The 23,840-nt window shown below is 31.4% G+C and overlaps 1 protein-coding gene across 1 annotated transcript; it reads right to left on the reverse strand.

Moving 5' to 3' along the window:
- LOC18594815 lies at positions 5,269-8,016 on the reverse strand. Its single transcript, XM_007022458.2, has 3 exons — positions 7,860-8,016; positions 5,782-6,062; positions 5,269-5,630 (listed from the first exon to the last, which is right to left on the reverse strand). Exons 1-3 carry the CDS (start codon positions 7,929-7,931, stop codon positions 5,579-5,581), a joined length of 405 nt encoding a protein of 134 aa, XP_007022520.2. The 5' UTR covers positions 7,932-8,016; the 3' UTR covers positions 5,269-5,578.

Here is a 23,840-nt window from a genome sequence, read left to right on the forward strand (position 1 = left end):
AAACGGTTAGACCTACAAAATTTGAAACCAAGCTCTGATACCATTATTACTGTGGAAGTCTCAAAAAGAAATATACCAAGAGGGGGTAAATTGTCATTTAAAAATTCTTTTTAAAACTAAGTATAAAAATTAAAACTTTTTAACCCAAAAATATTTTCTAGTATCAAAAACAAGATTTCAACAATAAATTACTAAGCATAAAAATAATATACCAAAGAAAAATATTTTCCTAAGTTAAATGCTAGCTATGAATAATAAAGTGAAAATATTTTCCTAAGTGTAAAATAATAAATCAGTGTAAAACTATTTTCCTAAGGCAAATGTAAGCAATGAATAATAATGCGAAAATTAAAAAGAGACACAAATATTTTATAGTGGTTTAACCTTTTCGATACCTACATCCACTCTCTTAGCAACCAAGGAATTTCCAATCCACTAAAAAGATTTTACTTTTTAACGGGATCAAGCGATAACCTTTACTTAATCGACAAACGAATTCTTGCTTTTTAATGGGATCAAGCGATAACCCTTACAACAGCTTTTTTACAGGATTAAGCAATAACCCTTACAACAATGGTTTTTCAAAGGCTCAACTACGAACCCACAAATAGCTTTTCAAGGTTAAGCTAGAACCTTTACAAGATGAGCACAAGGTATAACCAAAATGCCTCTACAAAGGCTGAATCCTAGAGATTCTTAGGTAGGTGAAGAGAAGCAATATCAACAGGAATGAAGCAAATGTATGGCTTTTCAAATCTTGGTAGTAGATTAAGATGATGCTAGAGAGTGAGGATAAGCTTTTTGGAGTCTCTCTAGGGTTAAAAACTTTATCTCAAGTCTTCCCTTGCTTCCAAATAGACATATATAGTAATTTTTAGTTAGTGTGAAGTTTAGAGCCATTAGATACAAGTTTGAATTAAATATGATCATCGATAAAGCTTGAAGGTTGACTACAACGCTCCTAGGGTCAACTATGTTTTTCAAATTTCTCAAATTAGGGCTCTATAGTCGAGTATAACCTTCCTCTATTCGATCCAACTCCCGAGAGTGTGTTTTTTTCAAATCTGAGCTGCTATAGTCAATTATGCCTTCTCTATAGTCAATTATTCTGTGTAAAGTCAACTTTTTCATGCCTTTAACTTGTCAAGATTGACTATACTTGAGCTAGGGTCGACTATGTCTGTTTAAATCTTCATTTTCTTGAACTTCTAGAATAAGGTTGACTATAGTCATTCCAAGGTCGACTATCGCTTTATATTCTTTAACTTTTGCACTTTTTTGCCTTTGTATCAACTTGAGCTTCTCTAGGATCGACTCTTGACTTGTGTCTTAAGGTTTCCTTAGCTTTTTGGCACTTTTTTTCAACTATTTCTTCCTTGCCTTGTTCCAACATTCAAGTAACATTTCAAGGCAAGTTTGTTCTCGTTTTCTTAGCTAAATATGCATTGTTTCAAAGCTTATATGATGTTTTCTAATGAGGCATGACTTTTCAAACAATTATATAACTTTAGGGGATTAGAAACATATTTGAGACAATTTGAAATGCTAGACATTAAGTTCAAGATAACATGTGATTTTTGTCAAATCAAAACATGATGTAACTCAAAGTTAATAGGGTATATGCACTGGACCATACTTATGATGAGGGTTAGCTACCTTATTATTGCCCTAGATAGTGAGGGGGAAATGACACTATCTCATTGATTGGTGATCCATCGAAATGAACTAAGTACTTCTTAAGCATGATCCACCAAGTAATGTGTTTACGATTTTTTAAATGAGTTTTGTAATGATTTTTGGTTTAAATTATGTAATGAGTTTTAAAGTATGTTTCTAAGGTATGTAATGTGAAATAAGGACATTTGGAAAGGTTTCTTGTAGGTAAGTTTTTAAGTTTGAAGTTAATTGCCTTGGGAAGGTGTTTATGTACCATAAAAACTATAGATCTTAAAGGAAGTATTGATACCTTTAAATGAGATATCGATACTTGTTCTTTATACTTGTCTTTAGAAAGGGTTTTAGAAAACTAGTATCGATATCTTCGATAAAAGAATTGATGCTTTCAAGACAAAATAGGTGCAAGGGACATTTTTTGTTACAAGTATTGATACCTATAACAAAAGTATCGAAACCTCCAATATGTTTTCTAAAATTATGTGAGTTTTTACCTTGTTTTACCTATAAATGCCCAATGCACTTAGAATTGATTTGGTGATTATATTAACATCAAGGATTTGGTTTCAAATGAAAATTACATGGTTTAAAAAAAATGTGTAGTTTATATAAACTCTTTCATACTTTTTTGCTCCCTTCCTATGTTCACTCGCTGAGTTATATATTCACCTCTTTCAAATTCATGCTTTTGTTTTTCAGATTCGAAGGTAACTAGATCGTAGATTCTTAAAAGGCCTTCATTTAACCTTTTTGGTAGGTTTATCATTTGGCATTCAATAGTCGTATCCACACCCAAAGTCACTCTATTGTACAATAATAGGTTACTTTGTATGTGTCATGTATCTAGTAAACTATTGATGTAACCACCAGGTGACCAATGGTATATAACTTAAGAGAATGTTGTTCCTATATCAAGTTTGATATATTTTGAGTTAAAATATATGTAATTAATGGGCTCATGTCTATATGTGAATATCATGGGATGTATGGTATCGTTCAAACAAGTTTATGAATGTGATGCTTGTGTGGGCTTAGTGGACTATGATCATTGGGCCCTTGTGCTAGTCATAGCCCCAAATCAGATCATGACAATTGGTTTACTCAAATGTCATATTAGCATACATCGTTAATAATTAGACTAACATTATCAATTTCGAGAAGTATATGTTGGTCCCAAAGAGTGTGCTATAAGAAGGTGAATAAACACTTTTGGAATGACACAAAATTTTTTCCAAGTAAAAAGCTGATTAAAAGACTTTGAAAATGGAAGTTTAAAGCTTGCTGGAGGAATGATTTAAGTGCTAAGAGTAAGAAGAAAATAAAAAAAAAAGTAGACAAAACACAATGATTTATAGTGGTTCGGTCCTTTTGAACTACATCCACTACCTTGATATCTCAATCAAGGATTTTCAAACCAATTCACTAAAATTAGTGGAATTTCCAAGCTTCCACCAAGCTTTTTACGATGGCTTTTCATAGGCTCAGCCACAACCTTTAACAATGGTTTTTCTCGAAATCAACCAAAACCTAAAACTAACTTTTTTAAGGCTAAGTTAGAACCTATAACAACAACCAAGCTAACCCAAGCTTGATCTACCCCTTAAAGTGTCTCTCACACTCTAAGTAAACAAGAAATAGAAAAAAGATGAAGTACAATTGATCACCTAGCTGATCTAAGATGTACAAAGTTAAGCTCAAACACTTTTTAAAATGATGAGAGTGAAACACAAGTGTAAAGAGAAATTTTTTGGTCTTTTAAGCTCAAAATCACTTTGGATAACTTTTCTATTTGATTTTTGACTGTTGGAGAGGCTTTAAATACTTGTAAAATCACTTTTGGCCGTTGGAGACAAAAACTAGCGGTTTCTAGCCATTATTTTATCCTTTTGTGCTTAATTTCAAAATTTTTGACTGTGAGCTTTTAGTTGGCTAACCATACTTCTTAGTCGATTAAGTCTTCTCTATCTCACAATCAAATTCTTTGATGGTAAGCTTTTAGTTGGCTAACTATACCTTTTAGTCGATCAAGTCTTCTTTGTCTTGCAATCTGCTTTACTCTGTTAATTGATTAAAAAAGACTTTGATTGATTAAGAGCTTACTGTTGTTAGAGTAACCGGCTTCACCAATTTTTCTTTGTTTGATTAATTCTTCTCTTAGCTTGGTAATGCTAATTTTCCATTTCCCTTAAACAGCCATGAGATATGTTAGTCATCCAAAGCTTCTTGAATTGTTCTTCACAAATTTGGCTACCTTCATTTTTGGATTTTAGATAACTAACTCCCTTGATTAACCGACTAAGAGGCTTTTGTTTGTATCCAGTGCCCATTTAACTAATTAAATCTTGTATTAACCAGTTATGATCTTTCTATCTGTCTCTAGTGTAGCATCTAGAATTGCTTTAATCGATTAAGGCTAATCTGTCTTCATTAAAGCTCTTTCTTCTTTGCTTGTTTAACCAATTAACCCATCTTGCAATTGAACAAACATCTTGACTTGCTTTAAAATCCCAAATATATTAATGAATTTAAGCTTTCTCTTGCGTACTTAAATAATATAATTAGACATCAATTAATGGAAATATTTTGCTATCATCAAAAACAAATAGAGCAACATTCTCTATCTCTTATTTTTTATGATGACAAAACACTCTTAGATTAAGAGTGCAATGTCTATGTTCAATATGAATGATTCAAATCTTTATGCGTAATGAGTAGCTCCCCCTTAGTCAGTGCATCTAGTTTTCTTTACATAATATTCAACAAAACCAAAACTAAGCATCACACATATAATATTGTTAGGAACCTAATGGGTCACACACAAAGGTCGCAGTTTTGATTAAATTGAGAGTGTGATGATTTAAGTTAAACTTAAATCAAATTCTAGATTTTAACTACTAAGGACCTAATTAAAAAAGTTTAATTAGGTATTAGTTAAATATTATAATTGTTATAATATTAAGGACTTATTTTGCTAATTTTAATAAGTTAAACTTATATATAAATATCACATTATAGCCACTCTTTTTTTTTGGGAAGGAAACAAAAAAAAAAGGTTTTTCTCTTGAGTGCAGCCACTCTTGAGAAGTTTATTTTTTTTATTTTTGAAAAACTTCTCCTTTTATTCTTTGCTAGAAATCAAAGAAGAAAAAAGACAAATTGTTGTCCACTTGCTAGCACAAGCCCATGGCATAAAGCTCTCTCCTTAAGAAGGATCCGTTGCAATCGTGTGTGCATCATTGGAGGCCAAGCGATTGAGTGGCTGGGATTCATTCGCACAAAATGTGTTCACATTTTGTCACAAAAAAAAAATCCATTTGATTACGATATCACTTGAAAATGTATAATTTTTCTAATTTTATGTGGTGCGTAACTTTGCATTAAACAACCAAGGTAATTCAAAGGTAGGAGACATGATATTTATTTTATTTCAATTTTTGTTATTCTGCTGTGTTGACGCTCAAATCATGCCGTTCCTAGTAGTGTGGGCTTAGTGGGTTATGCCCATTGGGCCCTTGTGCTAGTCATGGCTCGAAATCAGGTTGTGACAATTGGTTTACTCAAATGTCCAATCAGTAATTGGACTAACATTATCAATTTTGAGAAATATAGAAATTCAATTTTTATGAATTATTGTACAAAGATTAAGTTTACCACTAAGAAAGAGTACAAGGACTAATTGCATAATTTTACCTAAACTTTAAGCAAAATTATACAATTTAGAAAAGAAAACATAAATACTACCATAATAATCTAGACTTAGTGTTCATCAACACAAAATTTTATTTAATTTTACTATTTAAAGATAAAGATAGTTGCAACCAAAAGTTGGAGCAAACTTTGGTTTAGGACTGCGAGTGTATAACAACAGAGCTCGTCCCCACCTTTTTATTAAATATAGCATGTCTCAACGATCGTGGTTGCAGCATTCTGTCGTTGATTCTTTCGCTATCAGTGCACTATAACAAGTAGAGAGGGAAAGGTTAATGTTAGCCATGGGATCACGAAGTATTGAAAACAAGTAAAGACAAGAGTAAAATTTTGAGGAAATTAATCCAAAATTGACGAAGCTTAAACAAATTGTACTAGTGAAATTATGAAGAGAAGTACCGAAGAGCACAAGTGAGTTGGGCTGCCTTGTCAAAGTCTTGGTTTTCTCTTGCTTTCAAGATTTGGAACATGAAAGCAAGTCGGACTTGGGTGTAGGCACTCTGCTGCATTATGAGGTTAGTCTCCTTTCGAAGTTGTTCGCATTCCAATTCAATGGCTTCAAATTTTTCTCTTACTTGCCTTTGCCCCTCTTTGATCCTTTTTTGTTCCTCACTTATTTCTTCCATATCATATCTTAGCCTTCTCATGCGAGTGTTTAGGTTTTTCAACCTTTTTCTCTTCTGACAAAAAAGAGAAAATTGCTTTTTTCAATTTTACAAAACAATAAAATAGGTGAAAATAAAATGAAATAAAAGCGACACTCTTACAATTCAAGTAAAAATAATATTGTACGATTACAGAAAGAAAATTCCAATATTTACTCCAATATGCTATTAAGACCTCAACTCCAATTTGATATAATTAATCGTGTTTTAAAACAGTCTTAGTATCATAATTATTTATTTTTATTTATTTTATTCTTTGAATGTTAATAATTTATATTTCATTCAAAATATTTATAATTTATAATTAAATATTAATATCATTATTTATTTTATTCTTTATTTTTAAATATTAAAAATTTATATTAAAATTTAATTTAATTTAAAATTTAAAATATTAATTTCCATAATTTATATTAAAATTTTAGTTTAATTTAGAGAGAATGAGAGAGGGAGATGGGAAGAGAGAAAAAGAAAATGTGAAAGTAAACAAATTACATCTTATATAAAAAAGTAATTTTCAAAATTGATAAACGGTAATTTTGTAATTGATAAACAAAATAGTATGTTTTGTTTATTCTCCATGTGAGGAATAGCCATTAGCAATGGAATAATCACTCTCTCCAACCAAACATGCTATAAAATTAATATTGCAAAACTTGGGATTTGAACCCTCTCCCATTTAAACTTTTAACAACACGCCTAAACATCTGGCCAAATATTTTTTATTACAACTAAAGAATTTATTTTGTTAAAAGATAAAAATATTCTAAGTAATAAAATCAAAATACCTTTTATTATAATTAAATAATATTTTCATCAAAATACAAACATATTTTTATTATAATTTAATAATATTTTATATTAAAAGATAATTAAACCTTTTATTATAATTAAATAATATTTAATACTAAAAGATAAAATATATTCTTTATGACATTTAAATAATACTATATAATATTCATTATTACATTTATTATATTCAAATAATAATAGGATAGGTCTGTGGTCTCCCTTTCTCTTCTTATTCTCTCCTTTCTATTTCCTGTGTTATTCCAATTCTCCTCATGAATCAAAGAGCGATTTAGTTCAAGTTCAACCTCACCAACACCAACACTTCATTATAAGCCTTTTTGCACCATGACAAGTGCTTAATGAGAAGTGCATTTTTCTCAAAATTTTTACATTAACAAATGGCTTTATTTGCGGGAAACTTATATTGGCTCTCAAAGATACCATAGTCCACCCTTGACTGAGGAAAAATCCCACATCCTTCCTTCATAATCATGAATTGGATTATGACTTACAAGCAAGAGTCTGTCAATTTTCCAAATCAGCACCCTTTATCAAAGGAAAAACTTGAGGGCTGAATCCCGAAGCAAACAAAACCTTTACGCAGGTGCAATCCACAACTCTCTTTTAATTACATTGGTTTGATAACATAATACACTACAAAATACTAAGTCATAAAAAAAATAACATGACATAATGCTTTAAAAAATTCTCAAATTATTTAAAAAAATTTAAATAAATCTTTTTTTTATTATATTCAATTAAATTTTTATATTTTTATTTTAATTAAGTTGACCTTTATAATTAACTGTTGATAAACAATCATTAATAAAAACTTCACTTATCATTTTATATCACATAAAATGACATGTAAAGTTTTTATTAATGATAATTAATTAATTATTAATTATAAATTCATATTTGATTTAAAATAAATTGAACAAAATCACAACTGAAAATATTAAAAGAATAAAAAATTATTTTAATAGTTTCTAAATAATTCAAAAATAAAATTAAACATACCTGATTGCCATGACAGATTTTTTTTGCAAGGACAAGCGAACGACGACTGCTGCGGAGAGCCACGGCATGCATTTTATTTCTAGAGGCAAAAGTTCAGCTTTGCTTGCCTATTCCACTTTTCCTCCTCCTACCTCATATATAGTAAGATTTGACGTCGCGCGATAATAGCAACGCTCAACGGGCGGATCGAACGACTTACGCACAAACTGTCGGTCGATGATATTAATTTCCTCCGTCCTTCATTGGTCAATTTGGGTGACATAGACAGCTATATTGGCCTACAAAGGAGATTATTTAAAGGATGGCTTTGCAATAATTTTCACTTTTGACCCTTTTCAAAGGGGAAGCTAAACAAACAAAAGTTTGACATCGGATGATCCGATTAGAATTCTTTACGAAACACTATTAAACTCTATGGAATCATTTGAAAAACATATCAGAAAACTATTTATTATTTATTTATACAATATGTATAAAAATCATACAAAAATTAAATAAATAATTTTAATTATGTGTTAAGTACATAATAAAAATATTTTTTAATAATTATTATATACTAAGATTAGACATCTTACCAAATAAAAAAATGTGATAAGAAACATTTATAAAATTTTTTAAAAAACAAAAATATGTTATAAAATTTTAAAATTTTTGAAAACGTGGGAGCCCCTCAGCCTCCGTTCCGCCGCCACTCACGCAATCAAATAATAAATATAAATAAATAAGTTAGGTCAGATTCACAGCCCACCGATGGCTTTCGAGAAGCCATCTCTTATACTTTTAACTCTTCAACGTCCCCAAATCCCCGCTCCCTTCATTTCGCATCGCCGGCTCAGATAACCCAAGAAATTCTACTGTTTTGTTAGGAATAACTCTGGATTACTTGCCCAAAAGCTCTTTCTCTCTTCTCAAGGTGAACAAAAGAGAAAGGCACCAGCCACTATTCGGCTGCTTTTGATAAAGAGACATGGAATCATGACGACGATGAGGACCACAGGAAGCAATCAGAAACAAAAACAAAAAGCAGAGAAGAACAAAAAAAGGCACAGCCATTTCGATACCTGTGTCGTCGCTGTACCGTACTAAGGGATCCCAGAGTTTTTTTTTTTTTTCTGTTATAAGATTAAGACTTTGTGGTAAATTATGTAAAAATGGAAGGACTCCCAACCAACTTATACAATGTGATTCCGGAAAACTTCTCCAAGAAGGCAAGCGTATCGAGACAGTTTAATTGCACGTTTGGTTCGCGAAATAGATAAGAATGGAGTAGAATTACTATTCTGTGATAATAGAATAAAGTGAGAATAAAATAGAATAGTTATTACTTTATTTGATATTATGAATGGAATAGAGTAGGAATTGTTATTATAACTTATTGCAGTGTTTAGTTAGTAAAAATAAGATTGGAATAAAAAAAGAATAGGTGATAAAAGGACTGAAATACCCTTGACCATATTAACATTTATTTTTATTAAAAAATAAAATTATCCTTATTATCATTTAAATACACATTTATCCCAAAAGACAATTATCCATCATAATTATATTTTATCCCAATTACTAAAAATAATTATAACTTACATATTTTTATAAATGGATAATTATTTTAAAATATAAATTAATTATATTATATTTTATCCATCATAATCAATTAAATTTGTGTATAGATGTTTATTTTTAGCCAATTCTTTACATATTATGAATCATTTACAATTGTGTTTAGAAAAAATATTGGAGAAGAAATATTTGGCAAAAAAATTAAAAAACTAGTAGAAATAGAAAATCATGTTTTTTGATATATTAAATAGATGCTTGTCTTTGAAATTAAAAAGATAGTTTTCCATTTTTTTCTAAAAAAAATGGTAAGTTATGTCTTTTGATATATGAAATGTAAAATCATATTTTTGAAAATAGAAAGATGACCTTCAATTTGTTGCTAAAAAAAATGTAAATTATGTCTTTTGATAGATTAAATACAAATTCATATTACCTTTTAAAAAAGAAGAAAATCATTTCTTTGAACCCAACATGTAGTAAAATAGGGTAAGAATTGTTATTATGACTTATTTTAATATTTGATTGGTGAGAATAACTTTGGAATAATCTAAGAATAAATGATAAAATGACAAANAAAAAGACAAAAGAAAATAGAAAACCTCTAGTTGCTAGGACTTCAAGATCGATATTGACACGAGAGATAATATGTACAGAATGTTTATATATATCAAAATTTATTTAAATTTTTTTGTTGTTTATATTTATTCACTTTTAATAAAAATAATAAAATATCAATCAAATGAAATTTTAAGGATATGAAATTATTTATAGTTTAGAATCTTATACCAAGAACATACAATTACATTTCTATAAATTAATACTTTTGGGACCATGAAAACTTATCAATTAATTGAGATATTTTTTAATTAATAATTTATTAATTTATTCATTAATTAATAATTTATTAATTGATATAATTTTCATTTTATTTTATTTTCATTTTTTAATTTTTTTTCTCATCTTTCCTTTTTCTCTTCAAACGTCGGAGAGCTAATTTGGCGTTGGCCCCGGCTATATCTAGCCGTTGAAGCATCGATCTGGCCAATGGAGGCACCACAGCGGAGGACGACAGCGGCTGTGGAGGAGGACGGTTGCAAACTTGTTGAGAGAGAGGAGAAGACGGGTAAGAGAGAGGGGAAGACCCACAGCTGAGATAGCTGAGAGAGAGGAAGAAGATCGATTGAGAGAGGACGAAAGATAGGGGAAGATCGGCTGAGAGAGGAGATGAAGACAGGGGAAGGTCGACTGAGAGAGGAGATGCTTTTCTGGAGAAGGGCGGCTGAAAGTGCTGAGGAAGACGGAGGAAGGAGAAAGAGAGAGAAAACAAAGTAGGTTTTATATGGGACATAATCGTGATATTATGAATCAATTGAGGGTATTTTAGTCTAATGATATTTCAAACTTATTCCCCGATCATGGAATAGATAATACCAAGGGGGGGACTGGTATTAGCCATTCCCACCCCAAAGACAAATCTGAAGAATTTCTATTCCTTAGGAATTCCTATTCCTCACCTTGTTTGACAACCAAACAAGGGATGAGGAATGGCAAGGGAATAGAGGGGGAATAGCATAGCTATTCCCCCTACCAAACGTGCTGTAAGTGTTTTATCTCAAAAACGTTTAGATTCATGCTTTACTTTTTCATCCAAATTTTTGTTATTAACAAAATATTTAAAATATTTCAATATTTTAATGAACTAAAATAATATATTTATTAATATTATAATATTTTCAAACCAAACATACGGAAGTCGACACGATCAAGTTGCCTCACCTATGATAGCTCAGGTGTATTGTACCTCACGTGATTAATAAAAGTGTACTAATTGGTTAGTACCCTTTGGACTGCCTTATTACGCTCTCAAGCCTTAAACTTCTGGTTCGGTGATAAATTCGAAATTTTCTCTTTAGTGCATGTCTGGTTGGGGCAATATTCCATTTTTCCCTATTCCCATTCTCACTTTAAGCTCAAGAGATAAAAAAAAATCACAAGCCATTAGGTCATGCATAAAGCCGTTAAACCACCCAACTATGACCAAGCATGATTGCATTCTTTCAAAATATATAGACATATACCCATTAAAGAAAAATATGCAACCAATGAAGTTCAAGGTAGATGCTATTTCTCAATGATCCATGATCCATGATTCATGAATGATACCATTGGTTATGAAATATTGGAAATAAAGCACTTAACTTATGAATATATTTTAAAATGTGCATCAATCACCAATGAATTTCAATTGTCAAGATTTTAGAAATAAGCATTCAATCAAAGCTCATTAGGCATTTATTGCTAAATTAAGCTATAGGCTATTTTTCATTTTAAACTTTAATTCATTCATGGTAACCTATAAGCTAAAGTTGGATGCACAAAGTCTTTAGATCATGTAATCATTTAAGCTTATGGTAGACATATTTAGCATTCAAAAGTGCATTCAACAAAATTTTCAACTATGTCAATACTCAATATAATTCATGATCAAACTTGACTTGAGGGATGAAGTTAAGCACTATAAGCTATTCTGTCACTTAAGTAGAGTTATAGATTCCAATCATTAAAGTCAAGTAAGATTAAATATCATGTAAGCATGTGACTTGACTAAACTAGAAGATGAACCAAAAATACCTTCAAGAATGTTCAAAAAGTTCATCATAATCAATTTCATATACATGATCAAAAAGTCAATCCTGAAACAATAATAAAACTTATTTCAAGAATTGTTTCTAGATCAAGCATTTGAACATTCCACTTATCATGAAAAGATTTTTCAATGTAAGCACATGATCATTCCGTTTTCAAGAAATGATATTATCTATGTAAGCACATGAAGATTTAATAAATTCAAGCATACATGAACAATTTCCCATTTTTCAATTTTAACATTGTAAACACAAGGAAAGTATGTATTTGCATCAAACGATCATGATAGTGTTCATAATGCATGTTTTCAAAAATCACAAATTATCATTGAGAGATATTAGTGGAAAGATTAATGCAATGGGCAAAGAGTGAAGTAAGAAGACACTTTAGAGCTTAAAACTTGCCTATTTTAGCTTCAGAGCACTTAAAAGTCGACTACAAAACTTTGAGGGTTAATTGTTTGTAATTTCAGCAGCATTGATTTGCATTTTGTTCTCCAGGAGTTGACTAATTATGCTTAGGGGTCAACTATGCTTGATCCCTACACCATAAAAATGTAGAAAAATGCAATGTTCCAATGTTCAATGATTCCAAAACATGAATTTGTGCAAGAACAAGTTAAATTTTCAATTCAACCATGTTTAGGATATTATTTTCAACATGTATGTGAACTCAAATTTTGACTCTTATTGCTCATTATGCCTTTAATATGTTCAAGCATGCTCAAATTTCATCATAATGTATGAATATGATGTATAAATTGTTACCACAAGCATGTCAGGCAATGTTAAATATGACAAGCATTTAACCTAACATTCTTTTGCAACAAGAACAAGTTATAATAACATCATTATAGTCTCATGAATGTCTAATATTGCAAAGTGTTATTGTCAATTTTGCACACGCAAGCATATGTGTCGAACAAATAATATGACAATAAGTCCAAAATCATATCCCACATGGATTTGTGTGTAATTGTTCACTAAGTACAAAATTTATGACAAATCAATCTTATTCAAGTAACTCGATTTCGTAAACGATTAATTAAAACTAAATTTAATTAGAAAACTAAACTAATAAATGAAGACAAAAAATTCATAAAAGAAAGGCAATAGATTAAAACCTAGGATTATGGGTTCATTCAACACTTCATCTGACACCAGCTTCCATTATTATTTACATTCATGGGTGGTTTTGCTAACCTAGAATCCAAACTATGCACAAGTCTTTGTCAAGATACTTGGACAAATACCTAACATAATTGGGTCACTATATGTCTATAGTAATCAATTAAATAAGGTTCATTAAGCTAGTATTCTAATTTGGCTATGTATGGCATTTAGGTGTATGTCTACCTGATTGCGAATTAGGTCACCTAAGTAACGTAAACATATACTATTCAAACCTTAGTCTAATCTACAATTACTCTATTGAGTGTCATCTAGATTAACAAATCATTCAATTGTTGGCCAAACAATTAAAAGCATTAATAACAGATTTGAATAAGTAAAATTATACCCATTCATAGTAAATAAAGAGAAACAAATATTCAGATTACATGTTGAAATTCACCACAATCCTAGAAAGATAATTTTGCTCATGATAACTAATAAAAACATTGTCCAAAGAAAAGTAGCCATTAAACCAAGTCAAAGAAAATAAGAGAAACACAAAAGTGGAGAGAAAAACTAATAGTTGAAACTTTTGATCTCAAATCTCTCTCAAATTCTCTTGCTTTCTTGTTTTATTTTTGACCTTTTTTTTTCAGAGTAGTTCCTTGTCGTCTTCCCTCCAAAACCTCTTAAAAGAGCCCCTTAAATAAGCTTTAAAAAAACCTAATTTCCAAAATCCCATAAAAGAATTTATTTTGGAAATGTCTTGGGCTCGCGGCCTTTTCTCCTTAGTGCTTCGGTGTTGTGCTCACTGGCCAATGTAAGGTGCATCAAGTCTTGTGGAGCCACAGTGCTTGCCCTTGGGCACTGCGACGCTCTACTCTCGAGCTGCACTATGGAGGCAACAATTCCACCAGTGCTACAACCATTCTCTCCTCAGCGCCACAAGCTTGATGTCACAGCCCAATTCTTAGGTCATGACCAGTGCAAGGACCCAATAAGCGTGGCCCACTAAGCCCAAGTAAGCCTTTCTATGAAAACTTGTTTATTATATCACTTGTCCCTCTTTTACCTCTAAGGTTCTTAATTCATTGTTTTCAAAAATAATTTCCTTTCGAAAATAAATCATGGCAACTGAACAATACCATTCACAAAATAATATTACCATTTGCCAACCTGTGGCGACATTATCATGCAAACCAAACACATAGTGTTTACAACAAATCTCATGAATTACATTTAAATAACTGTATACACATATAAAAGACCTTGATTGTTAGCTGCGTGACTCTGGCGTGGATACTATAATGGAGTGTTCTGATAAACCTACCATAAGATGAACAGAAGGAAGCGCCACTACCTAAGATCCAACTATCTTCGAACCTGAAAACTAAAACATGAAGTTGAAAAAGATGAGTATAAACCTAGTGAGTGAACATAGGAAGGGAACAAGCAAATGATACAGAGAGTTTTTAAAAAACATGATGCACTCCTTTAAAAACAATGCAATTTTGTATATTATGAACAAAACTCGATGTTGTGCTATTTTTCAACTTATTTTAAAACATTTAGGAAGTTCAACTTTTAACATTCAATGCAGTCACATAATATTTTCTCTAACATTTCTATGGTATGTGTAAACATGTATAAAACCGCTGGCCATTAGTTTATGTGCGCTCCCACACCACACATAACTGGAATCATCACCCTCCGGTCATCAGCTCATGTGCACTCCCACACCGCACATAGCTGGAATCATCACCCACCAATCATCAGCTCATGTGCACTCCCATACCGCACATAGCTGGAATAACCCTTCATCACCGGCATGTGCACTCCCACACCGCACATGCGCGTTACAATTATCATTCAACATTACATTTCAATGCATGGCACATGTAACAACATGTTACAAGAATCTTTGCATAACAATACATCACATGCCACAAATCAATTGGCAATTCAACATAATATTTCAATTACGTAATTCATCACATTATACGTATTGCATAATATAGGAACACATGAGTTAATCGCATTGCATAGGTTCACAACGTAAAAACATTTCATCAAAGGCTTGTTCCCAGGTACATTTTAAAGTAAAGATAAATAAAGTTTTCAAATGATTCATTCAAACACATGTGCATTTATCCCAAAACATTTTTTTTGTGCAAGTTCACTCACCTTAACAATGCCACCTAACGAAACTAGCGCACACAAGATCTTAATCCAAGTAGTCCCAAAATACCATCAAAACCTATATTTACTAATAAACCATTACAACCTCAATTGAGTCATAATTTGAATCTAATAATTCTAATAAATATATACTATACAATCTACACTCTAACCTAACACTTAACTTAGAATTTTAGTCTAATTCATAAACCCCTTAAACTAATTGTTCAAGTTTGAAGTTTTCTTTACCTTGGTGTTTGAAAACATGAAGATCAACAAAACCTAACCATTTCAAGGAAAGAAAATTTGAAGAAAATTAGAAATAAGGTCTAAAAATTACAAACCCATAAATCTTAAAATTTAAAAGTTGAAAATATATACCTATTGGCTTTAAAATGAAGATTTGCAGCCGAAAATTCAAGTATTGATGAAAGTGGAGTAGAAATAGAAAAGGAAGAAAAGAAAGAGAGATTTTTCTTTCTCTCTCCTAGGGTTTAAATGTGCTAAAAAATGGGGTTAGAAGCTGTGGTTTTGGTACCCAAGAAGTTAGGGGAAGGAAGAAGTAAGAAAAGAAAGGAAAGGAAAAGAAAATGAAAAAGCTTGATTTTTTTTTTGTGAAGGATGATAATGGCGTTGGGAGGAGAAGAAGCTAGAAGATGATGCCTTGGACATGGTAGCCGGCCATGGGATAAGGATGAAGGGTCAACGCTTCCTTTGGAAGCTTTGACCAAGCTTAATGAAAAATTTACTATTTTACCCTCCAAGGTTCTCATCCTTTCAATTAAGTCCTCCTAACCCTCTTTTAATTCCAATTTCTTTCTATTTTTCTTCCTTAACACTTGTACTAATAAAATATCAAGTCTATACCTCAATACGAATCATAGTATTTAAATATTTACTTACCCGTACTAGCTTTATTTAATAAAGATACGCGGGCCCCACTAACGTTATTTTTCTCTAAACTTCCCTCATTCTTCTTCTCCCCCACTTAGATTGACCATATCCTCCTCCTTCATGACTAATTTCGACATTGAATAAAATATTAGTATTTTAATTTTTTTTATTAATAAAATAATATTTTATTCTAAAAATTTTCACTTGTCTCATTGGCACCCAAAATACCTTATTATATTCTGATTCACCTCTGAATTACTTTTTATCTCGCTAATTCGTCCTCAATAAAAATATTATTAATTAATTGTTACTCCCTCGCATGCAAATAATTTATCTCTAGAATATTCTGTTCACCTTTTATCACTTTTAAATATTCAAATTAACCTCAATTAGCGTTCGATAAGCTTTATTAGCCACCATATCAAAGTACAGGGTATTAAACTTGACCTCCTTGGTGCCGCAGCCTTGAGCACCTTAAGGCCACAGTCTTTATTCCATGTGCTACCTTTTATATAATTGCAATAATCTAGCCTTTTCCAATACAATTTTCACCTCAATCTGATACAAAATGAGTGAAGTGGTAATCATAAAAGTTGTATCCCTATCTCTTAACTTTCCAATGGTTGAAGAATCACGTCAATTGTACTTTTGTAGCTCAAGTTATCCTCAAAATACCACAGCATGTATGAATAAAACCATCACCATACGTGCATGGTGTTTCATCAAATAAACCTTTCTTATCAAATGTCCTACAAGACAATAAGAGAAATCAACAATAACTATTCTTAAAGTAATTTAAACTAAAATAACATAAAATTAAACTAAAATAACTTAAATTAAAGAAGAGATTTGAGAGGGTAAAGCTTTTACTAGCATTGAATATTTAGTTGTACAATGAGTTGAAGAGGCTTTATACACGAAGTCTCTACAAGTAGTCACCTTTATATTTACAAACTATTTTTAACCTTAAAGGTAACTACTTCTTTCTAACTGGTAAAATGTTGTATCTAACAATTAGTTTGGGTCAAAATGCAGTAAGAGGCTCCCACATATTGTTTTGGCAGTTCTACCCTTTTAGTGGACCATTGGCTATATTGTTGCCCAGTTTGCCTATTGATGCTACGTGCAAGGTTATGAGTTGGCTCGATGGTGCGTGCAATTTGCTTTAATGCATCTAACTTGGCTCATCTGCGTGTTTCACGTTGTCGCACACCCCAAGTAGGCCTAAGTACTAAAAAAGGTCATCTTTCCATCTCATGCGCTCAATGGAATTGAGATTATTTAAAAACATTCCTTATCACCCACGTACTTATGGAGCATGCCTATCTTCCTCCAACAACTTGAACCATAAGCCATGACACCCCTTTCCCCTTACTTAAGCTGGCAGCGTCCTGCTTGCCCCATGGCAAACATCCACCTTAGCTTGGAACAGCCACAAGTCCTCCCCAAATTCCCAATTACCTTTATTCTTGGGCAGTATTTTCCATTGCACAAGGTACTAATGCTATGGCATGTGAGATTTCTATCTAAGCACCCTGTCAGACAGCACATCCTCTACTTCCCTTTCATATATAGCTTGGACCCCTCATTAGTGCCATGTGGCTCACCCTTCAACTAGGGTTCTCTTTGTCTCCATTATATGACTTAAGCATACTCAAATGGAAGATTGGGTGCACTTTGGGTTTGGGTGACATGTCCAACTTGTAAGCCACTCATCTTATCCTTTTGACCACTTTTTAGGGCCTCTCATACCCACAGACCAAGTCTTTGTACCTCAACACCAAATGAAGCTTCACCATCACCAGTCCCTTAAATGAAAATAAGTCTATCTTCGTGACTTGTCAACCCATTTCTTGGCCTTATTAGCAGCTTCATGGAGGCATGCTCAAGCCAAGTCTCACTAGTCATCCCATTCTCTTACACACTTGTAGGCAGGAGAGGTCAAAGCAATGTACCCAACAACTATTGCACTAGGCATATAGGGTTGTTGCCCAATCTCTATCTCAATGGGGCTCTCACCCATGGACTTGTTGCATTGGAAATTGTGAGAAAGTTGGGAAACATCAAGCCATTGAGGTTACTCTGTAAAGGTGCTATGCATGAAGTGACATAGGTAAAGCTTAGGCATCGCATCCACGTTCTTGGTCTACCCATCAAATTATGCATGAAAGTTAATGGAAAAGTGCAACTCAAATCGCACCAGTTTGAATAACTTAGTCTAAAATCTACTTATGAACCAAGCATCCTTATTACTAATGATGGTTTTTGGGACCCCCAAAACTTCACCAAATGCTTCATAAACAGCATGGTTACCTCTTCGACTAGACATTCTCGGATGCTAGCTATGAATTTTGCATACTTGGAGAATCTATCCACTACTACCATATGCTTTTATGCTTATCTTTTCATCCTTATATGCTTAAAAGGCCCACTTCTAAAGCTGGTAAGGGAAATGTATGAAATAAGCTTCTTCAATTTGCTTGCGTTAATCTTATAACAAGTCTTCCTTTTCATGGCTTGGCCATCGATGATACCTTTCTTTTCCTAATCCGACTATAACTCGTACATAATCACTACTGAAACTCTTAGTGAAACTAGCTTTAGCTTGACTACTGATTAAGAAAAATGCAATCTTTTTTGTTTTTAGTGATCACTTTCAATTGATTTTTTATGGAACAAAATCAAGAGAAGAAGTTTGTTTGCAAGTTTTGTAACAAAAGATTCCCATGTGGGAAGTCTTTAGGTGGTCACATAAGGACTTAAATGAAAAATGAGAATTTTGTTGAAATAGAGGAAAGAGCAATTGAACTCACCATGAACAAACTTATCTTCAATTGTAAGCTAATGCCCAATTTGGTGATGGCCTTTGGGAGAACCTTAAGAAAACCAAGAGATTTACTCATTCAGGCAACTTTTTTATAGTTAAAGAGATGGTTTGTAAATATATGTATCATGTGATACCTACGTGATTTAATTAATAGCAAAGGTAAAAGTAAGTTAATGGAAAGACTTATTACATCTGTGAAATTGATTATTTTGAGGTGAGATGTTCATTCTGAAAAGTAATGGATTTGAGTTGAATTATGGTGAAATCATAAGAACTTAGATATATTTTACCATTATTTTTATTATTATTATTGAATTTCTTTTAATGTTTCAAATATCAAATAATATAAAATTTGTTATGAAATAAATCTGAAAAGAACAACTATAAGAGAAATATAAGAACACGTATTTAGAGGAAAGAACGTATTTAAAGGGAGTAAGAAGATTTTATTCAAGTATGTATTTACAAATGAAGTGAGAGACCTATTTATAGGCCAACAACCTTTTGAATCATAGTCCTAATCTAATTCTATCTAAGAGTTCAAATCATATTACATTTCTTATAATAACATAATGGACATTCACATATTTGTTCATAACACTCCCTTTTGAATGTCCATTGTATTAAGAATATGCATTGTTAAAACCTTACAAGAAAAAAACCTCACGGGTAAAAAATCTAAGCGAAGGAAAAAGAGTACATAATCTTTTAAGAATGCATTTTTAAAATACTGTCTCATTAAAAACCTTATCAAGAAACGCCCAATAGGAAAAGCTTTGATGAAGGAAAAGAGTACAGTGCGTATTTTACTCCCCTGATGACTGCATTATAGAGATCTTTAAAATGATGCATTCCAATCTTTTATACCAACTTTTCAAATATTGTAGTAAGAAGGGCTTTAGTGAACCAATCTACTAGATTGTCACTTGACTGAATTTGTTGAACACTAATTTCACCATTTTCTTGGAGATCATGAGTGAAGAAAAATTTTAGCGAACTATGTGTTTTGTTCAATCGCCTTTAATATATCCTTCTTTTAACTGTGCTATGCACGCGATATTATCCTCATATAACGTTGCTGGAATTTCCTTCTTGGTTGACAAGCCACGCGTTTCTCGAATATGTTGAGTTACAGATCTTAACCAGACACATTCACTACTTGCTCATGAGTTGCTAAAATTTTTTCATGGTTAGAAAAAGTAGCAACTATATTTTGTTTTACAAAACACTATGAAATAGTCATACCTCCACCTATGAATAAGAAACCTGTCTGGGATTGAGCTTTGTGTGGATCAGATAAATATCCTGCATCTACATACTAATTAAATTTTATTTTGATGCATTTGAATAATATAAGCCTATATCCATTGTTCCTCGAAGATATCAAAGTATATGTTTAAATCTATTCCAATATCTTAGAGTTGGAGAAGAACTATATCTTGTAAATAAATTCACAGCAATTTATATATCAAGTCATGTGTTGCTAACAAGATACACTAGTGCTCGAATTGCAATAAGATACAGTACTTCAGCACCAAAAAGTTCTTGATTATCCTCACGAGGTCGAAAAAAGTCTTTTTTCACATCTAATGACCTTACAACCATTGGTGAACTCAATGGATATGCTTTATCCATATAAAATTGTTTTAGCATTTTTGCGATATAATTTAATTGATGGACAAAAATTCTATTTGTCAAGTGTTCAATCTAAAGACACAAACAAAATTTTATTTTATTTTCAAGGTCTTTCATCTCAAATTCTTTTTTTAAATAATCCACGGCTTTTGATAACTCTTCAAGAGTTCCATTAATGTTTAAGTCAGCAACATAAACAGCAATTATAACAAATTCATATCTAAACCCTTTATAAAATATATGGACATATAGGATTATTTCTATAGCCTTATTTCCACAAATATGTCCTAAAGCAATTATACCACATGTGTCTAGATTGCTTTAATCGATATAAAGATTTATTTAATTTAATTGAGTAAATTTCTCAAGAATTCAAATTTTTGTGCTTCAGGCAATTTAAATCCTTCAAGGTTTTTCATATAGATATCGATATCAAATAAGCCATATAAACAAGCTATAGCTACATTCATTAGATGCATTTCAATCTTCCCATATATTGCCAGACTAATTAATATAGAATTGTAATTGCATCCACCATAGAAAATATATCACTTCATATTTAATACCAGATCTTTGGGTAAACTTTGTGCTTCAAATCATGCTTTATATCTCATAATCTCATTTTTCTCATTTCATATTCACACAAATACCTATTTATATTCATTTGGTTTAACACTATTTCATGTACGGACTACAAGTCCAAAAACTTCATATTTTGTAAATAAATTCAATTCCTCATTTCTTTTCACATTGGCCAATCATTTCTTTGTCTACATTCTTCAATAGATGGAGGTTCAAGATCCTCATTTTCTTTCATAATATTGAGCTTTATATTACATATAAAATATCGTCGACATTTATTTAACGATTCCATCTTTTCCCATCATGACATAATTTATTGAGATCTTTTCATTTTTACTTATTTTAGGTACCTAAATTTCTTCTGGATTGTTTATCAATTATGTCAGGGGTCTATTCTACTTCCTTTTTCTGACCATCTTGAATATTTGCTCTTTTTCTTTTTTGAGGATTTTATCTTTAGAATCGATTTGTCTCAACGCTTCTTACGTGTCTTGTCCTACAAGGACATAAATGCTAATAGGAGCATTTACGACTGGTAGATAAGATTTAGTTATTCTTTTAGGTCAGCAAATACGTTTGGCAACTGATTTACTATATTTTACAAAATAATAATATTTTGAGCTTCAAGTTCATATTGATTTGTGTGAGAATTAAAACTAGATAATGATATTCATTCTAAGAAATTTTCTTTTGTAGCTGCTTATTTTTCTCTCCCTAATATTGGAAAAATTGTTCCATCAATATGACAATTGGCAAACTTCATCATGAATAAATCTCCTATTGATAATTCTAAATATTTAATTACAAATGGAGATTCCTATCCAACGTATATTCCTATCCTCCTTTCAAGATCCATTTTTCTGTGTTGTGGTGGAGCAATTGAAACATATACTACACATCCAAAAATTCTTAGGAGGAAATATTTGGTTCTTGACCATAAACCAATTGTATAGGGAGAATTTATAATAATTCTTTTGGCCTGATGCATACAAATGTTGCTGTATCTAAAATGGCATTCCCCCAAGCAGACATTGGGAGTTTGAATTTCATAAGTAATAGCCTTGCAATCAGTTGAAAGTATTTAATAAATAATTATGTTAAACCATTTTGTGTATAAACATAAGCAACAGGTTGTTCAATAATTATTCCAACTAATATGCAATATTAAAGGCTTGAGATGTAAATTCACCAACATTTTCAAAACAAATAATCTTGATTATATAACTAGGAAATTGTGCTTGCAAACAAATGGTTGAAAATGCTAAATTGCAAGTTGATAATAAGCATATATGTGACCATTTAGTCGATGCATCGATTAAAATTGTAAAATATCTAAATGGTTCACATGGTGGATGTATGAATCCACTTATAACCCTGAATATTATTAAAAAACATAAAAAAATTAAGTCCCAACTTTAGCTAGTAATAGCCTTATAATTTATTTACCTCCAAAGCAAACAACATATAAAAATTTGTTAGATTGAAAAATCTTCTAGTTTTTCAATGAATGATCATATAAATTTTCAAACACTTTTTTTTTGCATCATTATTGATCCGGGATGATCCAACCGGTCATGCCAAACATTAAAATCATTAGTAAACTTTTGGTTTACTATGGGTTTCAATTATTCTAATATTTGTGTAGTTTAATTTTGAGAATAGAGCGAGTAATTTTTTTTTTCGACACACACTTTCTACTTGAGATAATAGATGTAATATAGAAGTATTAAGTGTTTCTTTCATTCGTTGTCTCAATATGATATTTATTCAGACGAATACCTTTGAAACGTAATAAACTTCTTTGATACTTAATAACAAATAATACATTCTCTATTACTTTATTCCTCAATGTAGTAAAATATTAACTCTTCTAGAGCTTGCAATTAATCTTGTACTACCAGATATTGAATTAATTTGTATTTAAATATAATTTGTTATATAGTAATATCTACTAGACATATATTTCCATTAGATATTAGATTTAACAATATGAATATTCATATTTTTTTAATAAAATAAGATATACACAATAAAAACCTTGTAAGTTAACATAAAAAAATATTAAATATAAAATTAAAACATATAATAAAAACATGTCATTCAAATATAATGAAAAATATTAAAATATTTTCTTTGAGGATGAGCTGGAGACCCTCGTTGAACCCTTCAAGCACTCAGTCATCGAAAAGTTCACTCGAATGCCGTGTATGCAAGAGATTCGGATGGCTTTCAAAGGAATCAAACTGGCGGGAGCATACGAAATCCGTTGACTGGACTACAAGCACATTCTCATTCATCTCACAAATGAGCATGATTTTAATCGAATCTGGATTCGCCGGGTGTGGTTCATTGCGAACCAGAAGATGAGAGTTTTCAAGTGATCGCTACAATTTCAGGCAGAAAAAGAATCTTCTTTGGTACCTGTTTAGATCTCTTTCCCGAGTGTAAGAACTCACCTCCAAGAGAAATCTGTGTTGATGATGATTATCAAGGCAATAGGAAAACCGCTTTTCGTTGCTGAAGCAACAGCGAATGGAAGCCGACCAAGTG

The sequence above is a fragment of the Theobroma cacao genome, chromosome 7, assembly GCF_000208745.1.
Source record: "Theobroma cacao cultivar B97-61/B2 chromosome 7, Criollo_cocoa_genome_V2, whole genome shotgun sequence".
In the NCBI taxonomy this organism is placed as follows: domain Eukaryota; kingdom Viridiplantae; phylum Streptophyta; class Magnoliopsida; order Malvales; family Malvaceae; genus Theobroma; species Theobroma cacao.

Excerpts from the sequence above, each read along its gene's own strand:
- LOC18594815 (XM_007022458.2), bottom strand. The coding sequence starts at position 7,931 with ATGCATGCCGTGGCTCTCCGCAGCAGTCGTCGTTCGCTTGTCCTTGCA. Across the intron at positions 6,063-7,859 it reads AAATCTGTCATGGCAATCAG|AAGAGAAAAAGGTTGAAAAA; the intron begins GTATGTTTAATT and ends CTTTTTTGTCAG. Across the intron at positions 5,631-5,781 it reads CAACTCACTTGTGCTCTTCG|TGCACTGATAGCGAAAGAAT; the intron begins GTACTTCTCTTC and ends TACTTGTTATAG.